This window comes from Vigna unguiculata, chromosome 6 (genome assembly GCF_004118075.2).
Source record: "Vigna unguiculata cultivar IT97K-499-35 chromosome 6, ASM411807v1, whole genome shotgun sequence".
Classification (NCBI taxonomy): domain Eukaryota; kingdom Viridiplantae; phylum Streptophyta; class Magnoliopsida; order Fabales; family Fabaceae; genus Vigna; species Vigna unguiculata.
This window is the reverse complement of record NC_040284.1, coordinates 26,961,642-26,978,958: the sequence shown is the minus strand read 5'-3', so window position 1 is coordinate 26,978,958 and position 17,317 is coordinate 26,961,642. Positions and strand designations below refer to the sequence as shown.

General features: G+C 34.5%; 2 protein-coding genes across 6 annotated transcripts; both read right to left on the bottom strand.

Moving 5' to 3' along the window:
* Positions 1-182: 182 nt before the first annotated feature.
* Positions 183-6,531, bottom strand: LOC114188151. Of its 4 annotated transcripts, none has more exons than XM_028076700.1 (8): positions 6,220-6,531; positions 4,848-5,694; positions 3,800-3,988; positions 3,626-3,717; positions 1,715-1,774; positions 1,552-1,618; positions 1,042-1,245; positions 183-914 (listed from the first exon to the last, which is right to left on the bottom strand). In XM_028076700.1, the coding sequence occupies exons 2-8, from the start codon at positions 5,523-5,525 to the stop codon at positions 528-530; spliced, it is 1,677 nt and encodes a 558-aa protein (XP_027932501.1). In that variant the 5' UTR covers positions 5,526-5,694; positions 6,220-6,531; the 3' UTR covers positions 183-527. The 4 variants fall into 4 exon arrangements, with proteins under 4 accessions (XP_027932501.1, XP_027932499.1, XP_027932498.1 ...); XM_028076698.1 differs by having other exon boundaries at positions 1,552-1,621; positions 6,135-6,530; XM_028076697.1 differs by having other exon boundaries at positions 1,552-1,621; positions 6,220-6,530.
* A 2,298-nt stretch (positions 6,532-8,829) lies between these two features.
* LOC114187941 lies at positions 8,830-16,662 on the bottom strand. 2 transcript variants are annotated; one of them, XM_028076375.1, is made up of 10 exons: positions 16,276-16,662; positions 16,002-16,045; positions 15,557-15,683; positions 15,310-15,433; positions 14,136-14,683; positions 13,727-14,003; positions 13,361-13,640; positions 10,759-10,920; positions 9,731-10,192; positions 8,830-9,428 (listed from the first exon to the last, which is right to left on the bottom strand). In XM_028076375.1, exons 1-10 carry the CDS (start codon positions 16,469-16,471, stop codon positions 9,123-9,125), a joined length of 2,526 nt encoding a protein of 841 aa, XP_027932176.1. In that variant the 5' UTR covers positions 16,472-16,662; the 3' UTR covers positions 8,830-9,122. The 2 variants fall into 2 exon arrangements, with proteins under 2 accessions (XP_027932176.1, XP_027932177.1); XM_028076376.1 differs by having other exon boundaries at positions 10,759-10,917.
* Positions 16,663-17,317: the final 655 nt, after the last annotated feature.

Genomic DNA, 17,317 nt, shown 5'->3' with positions numbered 1-17,317 from the left:
CCAATTCAAACCTGGCTATATATCCAAAAATATAATTTCCTGTCTTATTATTACACTTCGAAATATAAACCAGTCTGTATAGAAGCCTGATTTTGAGGTAACAACTAGCAAATGTTCCTTCAACGTAATTCTACTCAGAAATATAGGTAGTAAAAAGTTACAAATTCCACTTCAACGTAGTCTCGCTAGAATCACATCTTTCACTTTGATATTTATAGAGAAATTCCTCTAATATGTACATTAAATTGGCACCCACCAATGAGGTGTACAAATATTCAATTCATATACTTCTAATACATTCATTGAAGAACTCATAGATCAAAGGCTACAAGAGTTTTGGCTTTGTTTGAGACTGAGACCCACCAATGTCCGGCAACGGTTGAGGATTCCTTCACACTCACCAAAGCATGTGAATAAGTAAAGAGAAATGCTTTTTCATTCATGCTTTAATTCAAACTTGAAACAGCCTTTAATACCAAAAGTGATTGATGTTGAGCAATCCTTGGACAATTATAGTATTAGTGTCTCTATTGTATGACAAGATAATCCGCACCACTACGGAAAGCATCACCAGCTGTAGGGGGTAAGTTTTTGGGAGAAATGTTTTTCCTGACTTGGGCGTGAGTTTCTGCTTCATGCTGAAACATCTTCACCAATTCTTGCAGCTCAAGCTTCCTAACTTCAACCTGTTCTTCAGCAACAGGGTTTTTCAGCCCAAGGTAAACCATGCCAACGGCAATCAGCACTACTCCAAGGAAGACAAGGATGGCTGTAAAAACACCAAATGCATATGGTGTATTTTCTGCCCCAGGTATCCCATCAACGTTGATCCCAAATAACCCAGTAACGATAGTGAGGACCACACCAACACCACCAAATACGGCTAAATTATGGGTTACCCGAAGGCTTTTATCCTGGATAGATATTCAGCAGATGCAAGATAATTGTCATGTAAATATAGGGAATGTAAAATAAAGTTGTTCTGGCTACTGTCTGAAAGTAGGAAAAGTGTTCTAAATGAAGGTTCTGAAGCATTGGTACCTGTAACCAAGCTCGAACAGTGCTCTGCATGACATCTTGAATGGTAAAAAGACGGCCGCGAACTGCTTCTTGCTCCTCGATCATTTCTCTTGTGCTCTTTTTTATTCCCTCTAGCAGGCTTCTTGCTCCATTTCCTTTCAGATGTTGGAGAAGCTCAAAGACGATTTCTTCTCTTGCATGCAGTGACCACTTCACTCTGATAACCTGCAATTAAACACAAGTGTTGTAAAAAGCTTCTCTGTGTAATGATTTGGCCATTATCAATTGCTACTAAGAAAATAAATCAGTATAATTAAAAGAGTTCAGCAGCATTAGGCCAGAGTTCAGCTTAATTGATTTCTGAATTAAGGAGATCTGGTTAATTAACAAGCCAATACTAGATCAAACTACTTTCAAGCATGTTTGGTTCAAATTATCCCTAAGAATTTGAATCTCTTCCAAAATAATTGTTAGTGGTTCTGCTAATCATTAAATCAGCACCTTGTCTAGGGATATATCTTTTGGGCATACCTGTGTTGATAACTTTCTGATTTCTTGATTTAAGATTAAGATGAAAAGATTCAAATCTTCTTGGTTTCTCCTAGTCAAAGAGAAAACTGACAACTTAGTGCAAGACAGTTTATAGGACTGGAATGGAATGACTTGAATTCACACACATTGCACATTTAAAAACCTGTTCATAAACTTCAATTCAATCTCATCTGCCGCCCCAAATATAGATTTACGGAATAACCTGAAAAACTAAAGAAAATGTCAAACCAAAGTAACATGACTTAAAGTTTACATAAAATGCAGTTGAAAAAGAGTGTGTGCTGGAGCATCAATGCAAGCATAAGGTACTTTGTCCATCTTTAGGTCATTCCTAAGGAACAATATGCCCGGTATAATCAAGTATAAGGTGGTAAAAGTCAACAAATCTAAAGTACAAAATTTAACAGCGAAATGTAACAAAACCAAACCTGGCAATCCAAACTTTGCTGTATTTTGTGGAAAACAGACAGAATTGATAGACAACACATATATTCCTTTTTTATGTTCCATAAACAGAGTAACTTTATTTTTTCATATCCTTGATAGCTTCTCTTTCAGAACATATAATAATATTTACAAACTTAACTCACCCTCAAACATCTGAAGTTATGTAACTAGAAGCAAGACCTAACCTACTTCTGATTGATTTTTCATTTTTTTTCTTGTTTTCCAGAATTAGGAAATGCTTTTAGAAGCATCCAGAGTTCCAGGTAACTCAAAAAATAAAGAATCAATTTTGTGTATCAACAAAATCAGGCACACTGTGAGGAGTCAGGAAACACATTCGGTGTTTTTTAAAGGCTAAAAATGCAAGGAACCCCTTCTAACTGAGTCATGTGAAGAAAAATCCCTCTGTGCTTAGAAATCCGTCAATATAACTCACAAAAACATGTTTTCAGACTTGGTATTGGGAATTTTTCGCACCAATATAAAGGGCTAATACACAATAACATGGAGAGTTGGGTGAGTTCAGAATAAAGATCAATGTACTTCCAGGTTTGGTCCACCCAGTGGCCACCCGAAAATAAGATTAACAAAATAAATATGATTAACTTAATCTTATAAATAGTTAAAAGTAAATATATATGATTATATAATTATGATAATATGGTTGATATCAACCATTAGTGAGGCAAAACTAACCACTATTAAACATTTTGACTCTATTAATCATTTGTGAGACAAAGATAGCCATGACTAGATATTTCTGAGCGTTGTATTGATTGAAATTCACTACAAGCAATTAATTTGAAAATTTCTTATCACGGAATCTCAGGCCTTCTAGAAATTCATATAAGCTGGTGAGTATTTTCAATTGTCCATTTTCCTATTCATTTTATACATATTTCCTATTTTGTATTTTTCCTCTTTTGTGCACATTCTTTTCCTATTGGTACACATCAAATAAAATTTGGACCATCCAAAATTCAAGGAAACCATTATATTAAATTCAGAAAAAAAACATCATTTTAGCTAACTTAGCTGACATCTATATAATCACAATGCACAAGCATACATGCTACAAATTGTTTATACAGGAGAAAGGGAAACATGAACGCATAAAATGATGGCAAATATGTGCTAGAAACTATTTACAAAGGAGAAAGGAAAAACATGAGCGCATGATATGATGGCAAATATGGACCACTTCATTTTTTTCTCAAGCGCGGTCTGTAGCAAGAAAATATTTGTAAACTAACAATAGCAAAAGATCTTTTTAATCTCCTTTATAATACAAACAGAAAAACTTATTTAACAAAGTTCATACTGAAGAAACGAAAGTAGAAAAACATATTGAGACATGAGACTGACATGTATATGTAAAGCTTCATGAGTTAGATGACCAAACCCTAACCGGAAATAGAAGCATATAGCCTACGGGTATTGCAGAATACACCTCTGTAATACATTTCACTTCTTTCTTAATACAGATTGCCATTTTCCGTTTTATTGGTTTCTAACATATTGTTTCATTCGAGCTTTACTGGCATCAAATATGAAGGGAACCCTGGTTTTACTCAAAAAAAAATACAAATAAAAATGCTGTCATTACCTATCATCCCATCGAGAGAGGCGACAAGCAAGATGTGCTATAACTTCATGCACTGTTCTCGGCACATTATACCCTCCAGCTGAGAGAAGCTCCTACCATAGGGAATCACTGAATGAATTACAGCTTTCAAAAATAATATTAATGTGCAAATAGAGGCCAGAGAGAAAGAACAACCTGAACTTCTGTTATACCTAAAGCATTTATCCTTGACACAGATCCTTTTACATGCATTACAGTTACAAGGAAGTTCTGTGCTTGCCAAGACCTAAGAACAATAGGAATGTCATCTTCTTCAACAAAAGGATCACCAGCTGATTGTCCCAAGAGCTCAAATAACAGCCCTCCCGCAACTCTGACTGGGACCTACAAATAAGAGTTAATTCCAATCAATAATTTAGACCCGTTTTGAAGGAAAAGTCGCAATGGGGTCACTCATTGGAGGCTTTCTTTGGGGGGGGGGGGCGGGGGGCGGCAGTCCCAGTCATTGAATGTCTACTTAAACAGTTATATTTGTTTTACCACCAATGGTTGGTACAAATAGAAGTAACTTGTCTCTCTTAACTAAGTGATTCAAGATTAGAATCTTAGTCATGTCACCTTTGATATAGAATCAACCCTATTACGAGCGGAAGAGCCACCATGTGTGCTCAAGGTACTTTTGGGGGACCATGAATAATCTGTATCAATACCACAGTCAACAACACAGCAAATGTTCCTACATTGATTTCTTTCAGAAAAAACTGCTACCTGCTGGTTGTGTGACACACAATCCAGACTGAGGTTTAATGCCTAAGAAACCCAAGGTTTACTTTTTGTGATTTCTTGATTTACAAAGCCTCACAGATCTTATTTTTCTTGGCAAAATCACAATATCACATCCCTAAAGTTTTGTTGCTATAATATATACTTACACTAAAACTATCAAGTTAGTACAAGGATTCAAGCTCTTGATGCAGGTTTTTCCCACTAAATGACTTCTTTATCATTTTCCAAAAAAACTAATGACAATAACACGGGATTTGTTTGTCTCTGCTAGGCTTCTACCAGGCTTCGTTCTACTTAGTACTAAAACACATCAACTAAAGATCCTAATTTCCAACAGTTATATGTATGCTTGATTTGGTACATGCAAATAAGTTTTAGCAAACAAAGATCCCAAAGTAGATTGCCAAATAATAGCATTTTAAGACTAACAATTGCCAATGTTGAAAATGCTAAGTACCTCATAGAAAAGGTGTTTCATCCGGTCACTTATAAGTCTACTTTCGTCTCTCAAAGCTAGACTAACAGCAGGATGTAGCCATTGAGCATTGTTGAGCCAAGCCTCAACAGTGGGGTGACCAGCAGAAACATGGCCCCACCAAATAGGCCCAGCCGGACGCTCCCAGTACGGAGCCGCCAAATCTGCTACAGTAAAATCATCTTCAGAATCCTCAAACTCAAATTGATGAGAAGACCATACAGCATCAACCTGAACTGTTTGGACGAGTTCAGAAATTCTTGCCCATCCAATGGGTACCCAATGACCACCATCATACTTTCTAGACTGCCCAGCCTGACGACTCTGGCTCTCCTTGTCATCATCAGAGGCACCAAACAAAGTGTCCCGTGAGACATTTACAGACGAAAGATCTGACTTATCCGGTCTCAAAGAAGAAGCCTCCTTTAAACCATCAGAAGGAGCTTGCATCTTTGAATGTTGTTGCCCATTAACCTGTAGTCTCTCTGAGGACCTCCATTTAGCTGATCTGTTTTGTCCTCGAACATATTCAAAAGCACAAATAAGCCCGTCTGTCCAAAAGTTACTTCCATGATTGGGATCTCTACCGTGATAAATTTTTTGGCTATCTGATTTCTTCGTTGTTCCTGCGGGATAAAATTGAACTTCTGCATCACTCATTTTTCTGCTCGTAATGAACCCGGCGTAGAGCCTTTAAGTCATCTCTTCAAAACCACTCTTATATGAGAAAAGTTACACTGGCATGGCGTTTGAAAAACTTTTGATTTCAAGCCAGAATTTGACAATCAACATCAAGCTCCCTGCTTCCCTGACTCATCACAAATCAATGCTGCAATTGCAGTGAAAAAGTATTAATTGTAGAAAAGACAGCACAGGTATTCGTACCAAAAATAAGAGAAAAAAGGGACAAAAAAAGGTGAATGAAATTAATTTAAACATACATAACTGATCATTTATTTTGTCACAGTAGTTAACAAAGTAGGAAATTATGAAAGAAAATCTTTCAGCAACGATGTAAATCTAACAAATCAATTATAAATCTGTCATGCAATCTATTTTCTTGATTAAAAGAAGGAACAAGTTAGGGTATGGCATTGTGAAATCGTGCTTAACCAAACATCGGAGAAAAACAAAATTCAATTTGATACCCAAACAACAAATAACCGAAACCGTATTTATCTATCAGCCACAGAAGTTAAACAAAGGAAACTGCAAATAATGAAGACAGTAATAACATTTGATTTGATTTGAAGAACGAAAGGAAATTACCAGAGACAGAGGAGAGTGGAGTCTCTGAATCCCAAAAAGAATATTTATAAAATTAATTTTAAATTAATGAAGAAAAAACACGTACCACGCGCAACTCTACCACTCCCGGCTACCAATCATACTTGCTGCAACAACTGGGCACACATTTTTCACATTATAAAAAGAAAAAAAAAATCGAATCATTATACTACTTTATTATACTATGATTTAAGTTTTTACGCGTTCAAGCATCTATTCTTCTTCTTTTCTTTTTCTCTTTAAGATGTCTAACGTTACTTTCAACTCTCAACTCTCAGATTAACCAAAATTCTTCATTTATTCGGACTTGGTATGTCTCTGAGGGAACCTAATCTTAGTGAGCATAACAGAGATACTCGGGTGTTCCAACAGAATACAAAAGGAAGAGGCATAAAAAAAAAAGATTATCTGATTGGAAAATGCAAAAAAAAAAAATTAATATAATAAAAAAAGAAAAGAAAATACATTACTACAAGTATATGTACTCGTAAAAATATTTCAAATAAACTTTATTTAATAACATAATTAGTTTCATTTAGATCGAGTGCAAGTAAATTCTTTGTGCAAGATCTTTAATTAGTGAGCGCTTCCAAACTTTAAAAGCTCGCATTTCTCATTCCCGGTCCTTTTTTTCTTCTCTTGATTTATTTTAAGGGTAGAGAGGGATAGTTTCCATGATTAGAAAGTCTACAAGAAATTTAAGAGAACGCTGAAATGTATGCAAATTCGAATTAAGGCTTAGAAGTCAAATAGCGGGAACAACTATTCTTAATTTTTGTTTCCACAATTCTGACCCTGGTGAACTGACTTTTATCTATTCTCATTTTGAAGTGAAGGTTAAATTAAAATCCATTTGTAACTCCGAAATCTTACAATTTTCAACTAGTTTCTTTAAAAATATTAATTGATTTATGTACTTGTATTTTTTAACTAAATCTATCCGTCTAATTATACTTATTCGAGAATTAACTGTCTATATTAAGGTCTTTGAAGTAAACTCTAAAATAATATTAGATTGGATGAACTCATAGATATGGAATATTTGTTGAAAGAAAATATGAGACGAGTATAAAAAGTGAGAATATTGTTCTAGACAAACGAGAATATTTATAGACTAAGTAAATCTCTTTGATTAATTTTATAATAACAGTAAATAGTCCGCAGACCTGATTTACTTGTTCAGGTTCTGTAAATAAATAAGGTACATGCGAATTTAAGCTTGACATTAATGAAAATTGACTGATTAGATTAAAAAGAAATGTAGTTACTAATAATTTTTTATCAAATGTTTTTGTATTTTCCTCTAATTTTGGAGAATTACTATTATTCTTTTTAGAAATTTTATTATAAAGAAAGATATCTTGAATTTTATTTATAAAAATGTTATTTTTTTTGTAAGTTTTTTCATGTTGTATTGAGGTTGAAAAACCGTTTTTTATTTGTCCACAGAAGGGTCCGTTTAACAAAGGATTTTTTCTTTTAGTTAAATATTTTTTTTTAGTTTCATCATCACAAAATCGAATTCTATTTTCGAATATATCGAGAGAAATCAATTTCTTATCTATCAGTTTTGTGCGATTTATAAATTCATTGCTCAATTTGTTTATTTTTTCTTCATTCCTATAGTACGAATCATTATACAAATCATCAGAGGAAATTTTCTTTTTTGTGAAGAAATCTATTTTTGTTTCCATCAGTTTTTCAAAACTTGATAAATTTTGTGGATACGTAAAAGATATTTTTTCTCTTCCATCACGTTGATATGTATGAAAAAAAAATTCTGAAATTTCATTTTTTACCATATTTTCAAATTCATTATTTTTTATATATCGAAATGGACGCTTCCATGGTTTATAATTGAAAAGAATATTTATAAGAGGTTTTTGTAACATATCTTTATCTTTTTTTTTTCTTTTTTAGAAATTTCATTGCTTTGTTTACTTTCTAATACTAATATTTTTTATTAAAAAAGGGGAGAGGTGTTCTTCCTAAATAATATAAACAGGTAACAAATAAGAATAATTCAGGACCTACCCGTTTTTGAAATGAATAATGTCTATGAAATATCTAACTTAAATCAATGATGGACGAGATATTTCTTTTTAATTTTACTAGTATCTCAACTTTAAAGGTGTCCATTTTTATGTATTTTATCAATTTAAAAATTCAAGTATTTAATAATTGAATTGTGACTTACGAACACAATGAAAAAATTTCAATAATAGCAATTCTAACTTTTTCACTCTTGTGTTTTATTTACTTAAGCATTGTCGATAATCTCCATTATTTAGTATATTAAAAATTCAAAAACTATATAATATTTTCAATAATATAAAATATATGTTTTAATTTTGTGTAGGATGAGCATATAAATAAAATATTGTACTCATATTTTTAGTAAATACTTGTTAAGCCATGACAATTCTATTCTATTTTTATGCGATAAAGCATATTTTCAATTTAACTCATATTCTCAAAATAACCGTAAATCAATTTACAAAATCACTTTTATATCTTTAAAAATCATTTTTAACTTCCAAATAAGCTAAACTTGGCGAAAAAGATAATCTATAATTATCAACGTTGGCACTGATGAGTTAAAACGACATTGATGTTGAAAAGATTGTCAAACTCCCTTCAAAAACTGAACTATGCAACCTAACTTAACCTCATTCAGTAACAGCAGTGAACGTAAAAAATTAACAGGTGAGAAAACTATCCAAAAGTGACTTTCCACTATGATCAGATGACAATAATAAAACAAAACAAAAAACGTAGAGTAAACCAAATTAGCACACTTAGTACCTACGTTAAACATGAGGAACATAATTATGTAGAATACAACGTCGTGGCAATGGGCTCATGGTCTCTAGAGACCAAACAATGATACATTAAGTTACTAGACCGTTAATGCCTCTGATTAACCACTTCCAAACATCAATACCCTGAAAAACCGGGAGGTGAGTAGGATTAGTAGCTGTTTTGCCATAGTTGTTGAGACTGCTTGGATGGTTGGCTTTGCGGACCACCCAAGGAGGCTTCCCGAGGATTTTGTGGCTGATGTTCCAGAGAAATGCCACTCTGAGACTGGTAGAAATTAGGATACCCAAGGGATCCAAAATGTTGTGAAGGTTGTTGTTGCTGTTGTTGCTGCCTTTGCCGAAATCCACCTGGCTGTTGTTGATTCTGTCCCTGCATGCTATAGTAGTTGCTGGGAGGAACAGCTGACATTGTTCGAGGGCCCGCCCCTTGAACCCACATGGGAGAATTATCGTTCTACAAGAAAACAAGAATTAAACCCATTTCAGCTTTGAGTATAAATAGCATAGAAAGAAGTAAACAAGGCTCTATTTCATATTTCTTTCCTCAAAACCACCACCACTTCCCAAAAAAAGTAATTCAGAGTTACATGAGCCTTCAAAAGGATCAAGTTGTTATCAAGCATAAATAAAAGTCAACATATAATTTTACATTGAATCCTTACGAAATTAAACTTGTCAGAGAAGAATCATAACAAGAAAAAATAAACAGTTCAATGTAAGTAATTTTTAAAATTTTTAAAATCTAGATCTTTGTACCTGCTGTAGTGAAATCATATGGTTGCTGTCCTTAAATTGGGAGTTTATCAAATCCTCGTATCCAATGGTTGTCCCAGTAGGAGCAGCAGGCGGACTCAGAGAAAAATTCCCTCCAGGAATGCTTGTTGAACTGCCAAAGCCGTATCCAGGTGGAATAGCAGCAGACTGAGGCAAACTGCTGACAGAAACATTATTCTTATACTGTGGAAGCACTGCTGCCAGAGATTGGTGATATGTGCTGTTTCCGGGAAAAGTCTGCTGAAAAGCTGATGGCATATATGTGTAGCTCTGAGGCAAGAATGGATAGCTAATCATATTAGCGAAGTGTCCCAGAGGAAGAGTAGGTTGGGAGTAGGGATGCACAGGAAGGTGCTGAGGAAGTGCGGGTCCAGTGGCAACACTTGCACCAGGCAAGTTTTGGGCATTAGGTTGAGGTGTAGAGATGGCACTTGCTCTTAGAGCCTGCACATTGACAAGAGAGTATCAAACAACTGAATTCCCAAATTTTTTATCATCCTATTCTATGAAAACTTCAAAAGAGAGATGCAACAATTAAACATGCAAATTTAATCATTAACAAATAATAAAATCCAGAATAAACCCAAGAGCAGCTCTATGAATATTTTTCTTGATGTGAAATAAATAGATTTGACCAGCAGAACTGGAATACCAACCCCATCCACTTATTTGAGTTGAGTAACTGTGGATGTAAGCCAGCTTTAACTAATGTACATAGTAGTCAATTCCACAGTTGGTATGTAATTGTAATTTATAACTATCGACATAATAGCCAGGGTGAAATTGTGACGCAGCTTAATGAAAATTAAACTAAAAAATATGAGAATACTACCGAAATACTTCAAAATAATATAAACCAGAATTCTTAACTCCACTATTAACCTTTTAGGCTAACAGCATAGAAAAAAATTCAAAACACTGCCATCCATAACATTTCATTTTAAGTTTTAACAAACAAAAATCCTCAAAAGCCAATAGAGAAGCTTAAACGCTTAAGAGCAGAAGTGCACCTCTGACATGGTTATGCCGGAACCACCAATTGAAGAAGCAATATTACTATATTTTGTAGGCATTGATTGTGTTACAGGGAAGGGTAAGTATGGGATATCTTCTCTTGCTGTTTGAACCGTTGAAGCCAGCAGAGCATTGGGCAAAGAATTTGAATGTGCCTGCTGAAACATCGACAGAAAGGTAGTAAAATTTATATCCACATAGCAGGATTGCTAGATAGAACTACAAGATATAAGACAGCAAACAGTGTTTTAAATCTGGACAGCAAAGCTAGGCAACCAGCTTCACAATCAGGACAGCAAAGACTATATTTCTATGTACATATAAATCCAAAAAATTGATAAAAATTACTAAATTAATAACATTCTTAAGTTAAAACAAAAATTCATAGGTGTCTTAAACAAAACATACATGTAAATACCAACAAAAGTAAATACAAGTTTCCTAAAAAGGAATCATCAATTATCATTTTCTAAAGAAAAGTCTTCTTCATCATTTAAACTATAATTTCATCCATAGATTTCAATTTTTCAAAATTTAAACCCCCAAAATAGCCCAACAATAATCCCTTGATGTCTCTGTTCAAAGGGATGTTTGGGAATCAACACATGGTGCCACTATAGCATCCACTTCGGTTGGCAATGCAGCCCACTACAAGGGCCTGTGTCCCTGTAGTGGACTGGGGCCATTATGCATTTCTATAGATAACTATTCAGAACCCTGACAGAAACTATAGCAATATCAAATGTTACTGTACTTTAAAAGCAATAATATAGTAAGCCTATGTTTGGTCAAGTTTTTTTGGTTTAAAAGCTTCTTTAAATTAAAGCTTCCACGAATAAAAAGTTTTCTTAAAAGTAGAAGTCTTTTGCCAGAAATTCCTTTCAAAACTAAAAGGTCCATTTCGTTAATTAGATCAGGATGAAAGGGAGAGAAAAGCTAAGATGTGCAACTTATTTTTACAAACGACTTCTTTTGTAAAGCTACCACCTCCACCCAATCTTTCTTGTGTGAAAACAAAGTTCCTTAATTAAGAACTTTCCTCCAAAAGTGTTTGGCCCAGTTTCTTTTAAAGAGAAGTGAAAAAACATAAAAAGATGGTTCAAACAATATGCAAACATAGGGTTCCTTTCAAACAAGCTCGCTTCCTAAAGCACCAGAGAAGTGATATAATATATAAAGGCATTTGTGTGCCACAATCTCACTGAAAACAACAAGAAAGTACTGTGTCAACTAAATGGGGTTTTACATGGATCAAACAACACCATTGTGTTCTATCAAACAAACACCATCGTATTTCATAAATAAATAAAACACACACACAACAAGTGTTTAGACAGGTTCTTTAAATCTCAGTCCTTTCTTACAGTTTCTTAGTAAAAAAAAATGTTTTTCCCCACCACTATAGAAACAAATTAAATACCACACTGTTACACTGCTATAGTGGCATCACATAAAAGAGGTTGCTCCAGTGCAAATCGCAACCACTTTCTGCTAGGATTGCAGCCATCTTAACCATTATTCTTTTCCTATACCAAAACCCCTTTTTCAGACCCCACAAATGATGTCAGAAGACAAGCCTTGTTTTTTCTAATCTCAGTCATTTCAAAGTTAGATAAAACACTGCTCTGACTTGGTCTCTTCTCTCTTCAGTGCAAGCCATCTGACCCAGAGCTCCCAGCTACATATATTTCAAGCCTATTAATGGCTCACCGGTGGTGTTTCTGGCCAACCCACAATCTGTAGAAGTCTATCACATTGTTTAGTTTTCACTTTATTTCACTGCTGTCTTCAGATATATAACCTTATGTCACCCTTTCTCGCTGTACTTTCTTCATTTTCTTTTATATTGACTTCTGTTATTAACTTCTGTATTTCGCTTTATGAGTTTAAATTACGAATGCCTTTATTAAGGATTTTTTTACTTCTGGGTATTTATGTGTAATGTGATATGAATAAAATTTCATAAATAGTAATCAATGATCATCTCGCTATCCCACTACAGCAGTTTTACTATGGGATGACAATGGGTTCAACAAAAATATATTATTACTATATTCCCAAGATTTCGAACCTAAGGTTTAAGAGAATACAAGGTTGATTTATCCGTAAGGAAAAGATCAAATCCACAGCACCACAAATCCCTAAGATTTTACACTAGAATTCCGAACCTAGGGCTTTGCTTGTTCAGTGAGACTATGGGTTTAACAAAAATTTACTATTACTATTCTACTCCCAAGATTCACAACCCAAGGTTTGAGAGAATACAAGGTTAATTTATCCATTAGGTACACAATTGATCCACAGCACCACAAATCCCTAAGGTTTTACACTAAAATACATCCAATTAGGCTTTGTTTGTTAGTGATGCACAGACCTAACAGCTATTTTGCTGAAGGAACAAATCTCTACTTTCAAAATGCTTCAGAGCATAAGATTTTCACATTTCCAGAAATGACAATCTAACGAAAACATGCCACAAATCATTCAAAACTAATTCACTGAAGGAAATGTGCATTACCATTAAAACAAGTATTACCATTAAAAACATGCATCACCGTTACAATCTAAAATATGACCAAGCCATAGAACATGCATTACCATTACACCAGAGAAGGAAGCAAGATTCTGCATTTGCGAGCTAGTCTGTGAAGGAGGAAATGTGACCTCCGGTTGGTGGGCATTTTCATATGCAAACCCATGAGATTGTGAAGGAAATGAATACTGATGTTCCTGAGCAATTTCAGGAGCTTCAGGTTTTAAAGCCTCTTGTGAAATCGAAGAATGCTCAAATGTCCCAGCACTCACACCAGTTACTTGAACTAAATTTCCATCTGAAGTAGTAGTAGCATGATGCTCATCCCCATAATAGTCAGGATTTCTACAAGAAAAATATCCTTAAGGAAACTAGGAATAATCATAATATTGAAAGTTTGAATAAAGGATCCTATTATATAGCCAACGTACCTAGTGTCTGAGTTTTCAATTGTAGAAACATCTGTAGCACCAGATGTATCCTCTAGCTTACTTTTCAAAGGCCTAGATGTAAATGACACAGGTCCAGATAGGGGGTTACCGGATCCAAAACTTCCAAAGCTCAGATTCATGCATTCTGGTGTATGGAGTTGTAGGTGATTGGGAATTACTACAGAAGGATTGTCATCCTCTTGTTCTGTCCCATGATCATCTCTTTGTATATTGAGCTGCTCTATGTTTGCAGCCATTGATGAAACATCATCCTCAGCTGAAAAGAAGAAACCAATAATTAATACACAGGAAATGTGTCTTACATTTATGTAGGACACATACACCAAAAAGATGTCTGCAAGAATGGTAGAAATTTATTTCCATGTAAACCATAAAAAACTCGATGTACCTCCAGTGTTATCTTCTGATGTACTTTTAGCGGATATTGAAGCATATTCGTTATTGTCTGCATTCTCAATGGAACCATCTTCAGCATCATATTCATCCAAGGGAGTTTTCTGCTGCCAATCAGTTTCAACAAAGCTTGATGAGTTTGCATAGTACTCAGAATTTGCATGGGCATCAACATCTTCATATCCTCTAACATCATGTTGGTTTTCAATAGAAGAAGACCATTCATCATTCTGTGGAACATTGTCACTAAGGGCATGGCCTTGATTAGTATTTGTTTCTGAAACCTTAGAAGCATAACCTTGCAATGAATGCAAATTGTTATCCGAAGCTGCTGGAGGCAACACGATGTTCTGATTATTACCACTCTGGATGGAAGAGTGATTCATGGACGGTCTGGCCTGGGGCCTACCCATCTTGACAATGTCGGCCATTGATACTTGACCTGCATTCCCCATCCATGCAGATTGCACTCCAGTACGGTGTGATGATGATGGTCCATCACTGATGCCTAATGCAAGTGTTTTTTCAGTAGCCACAGAATCACTGCAACAATTTTAAAATTAGACATGAGAATTTGGAACTGCACCTGCGCAACCCAATACTAATGAAATATGTATCCAAGTACATGAAGGCAATATATAGAAAAAAGGACAATTTTATGCTACAACATAGAGATAAAAGAGGAATGACCACATAAGCATTAGATAGATTTTCTGTACAGTTAAAATGTTACAATAGAAGTTTCACAAAACATAAAACAAAACAAAAACTAGCACTTAATTTTCAACCGATTTCATTCTAAATCCAAAATATTCAATGTTCATAATACATACAGCAAGATCAATGTAGAACCTTAAAACAAATCCAAAGAATAATTGACACATCATCTACTGTTTGGGAAGAAAATATAAAAATCGATACACAAAATAGATTGTTATAGAGTCAGATGCCAAGAGAACCTACTTTTTAAAATAAATTGAAGGATTGTTACTTTATCTATTAACCTCAGTAGGTGTCAGGCTTGGTTTGCAATTTCATTTTATAACAACTAGTCCAAATTTGCAGATGTATCAAAACCATAGGAATCCTTATAGCCATCCTGATACATTTTCCCATTTCAATCATGTCAATTTTCAGTGAGTATATATATGATATGAAGGAAAATAAACCTGTAGGATATCGGTCTCCTGTTTGAATTATTTCCCAACACACTAGATGTTGAAGATGTAGACCCTCCATAAGTAGGTGCTCCATTCTCCTTCTTGTATGCAGGCTTCCCCTGCAGACCAGAATCTGGCCTCCCAAAACAGGGCAGAAATCTAAATAATAATAATAATGACAACAAACGTGACAGATAATACAAGTTTCATTAAGTCAGAGCAATATTTCAAGTTCAAACATCCATCAGCTGCATACCACTGCTTCCGAATTGGTTGGCACTACCACGTCCACCATGGCGATCTGTCCCAGCCCTACCGCCACCACGACTAGATGTATTGCTTGTCCCACTCCCACGAGACCTGGAATCTATTGGGTCCTTAATCTGAACCAGCAAGGACAAAAACAGGTAAAAAAATAAAGATACACAAACTCGAACAAAATATCAAAAAATTAAAAATAAAAGTAGAGACAGCTAGCGGAAACAAAATGCTCTAGTCAAACAAACTCTTCATATCCACGTACAAACTTAGCACACAGATTCACCTACTGTCACACAGCAGTAGAACACAGTCATGAAAGAAAAAATCGAATTGATAATTTGATTATCTGATTATCAAACACAGATTCTTTCTTCTTGTTTTTAACATATCATGGAATCAATCCTGAACAGCTGAAACCAACAAAATAAAAAATCGTCCACCTCTTTTTTCTTTTCCCGCTTGCTCTTCACCTCATGAAAAGGATCTACACAATTAACAAACCTAAGATTAGAAAAATCGCTCGCGTATCTGATAGCATCTCTAACACGTGGATTAATTCGTTCTGTTGTTTCTCATTTTCCCGCAATGCGCGAGCGAGCAAAGCAATAACCTCGAAACATTGAACGAAGGTGTTCGCACGTTTCGCTCCAAGTGAAAGAAATATCAAGAACCTCGAAACGAAAAACGCAGAGATAGAAAGAGATAGAAAGGAACCTTGTGAAAGGAGACGACTAACAGCTTCGTTAGGGTCCATGTTACAGTCTTTGAGTGTGGCGTAGATCTCGTGGTCGGGGAAATTGGAGACAATCTCCTTCAAGCTCTGAACCATCTTCCGCGATGACGCCGGAATCGTTGCCGACAACGCCTTGCCGCCGCCATTGTTGTGGCTGCCACCGCCCTTCCCGCTCATCCTCTCACTCTCTTTGTCTTTCTAGGTTTCACAAACCACCGGACTAGCTAGGGTTCCGCCGCGACAACAACGGGAAAGAAGAAACCTAACGGGAAAGAAGAAACCTCTCGCACAAACGCACGTACGCTCCTCGCTTCACAGTTTGCAACCAAAAAGCGAAAACCCCTTCTCGCTCTCCCCCCACTCCTTTTCTCTCTGCGTCTTTTTATTATTATTTTTTTAAACACTTTTCTTTTTGTTTTTAAGTTTTTTTTTTAAATGGAACAAAATAGTAATTTTCATAAAATTATTATTCGGTCTAATAGTTCATTTTTACGTGTACAAGGATATTTTTTTAAGAAATACAGTATAATATTTTCAAATAATTAAAAATATAATTTATCATATGAATAAAGTCAAAATATCTTTTATTTTAAAACTAAAAGAAATAAACAATATGTAGTTTTACTGATAAATTATTGATAATATATATATATATATATATATATATATATATATATATATATATATATATATATATGATGTAGCAATCCAGTTTTTAATATTATTTCTAACATATTATTTAATTATAACAATATCGTAACAATATCATAATAATAAAATCATAACAATAACATGTTATAGGTCGAATATTTCACGCAGATCTAAATTTGTTTAATTTCCGATAATAATAATAATAAGATAATAATAACAATATAATAATAATAATAATGTATAATTTCAGACCTTTTATTGTAAAATTTTAAATTACATGTCATATGACTATATAATTTGCAATTATGTAATATTTATTGGATTCTGTGTTTTCATTATAAGAAATTATTACTGATTAAACTTTAAACTTTT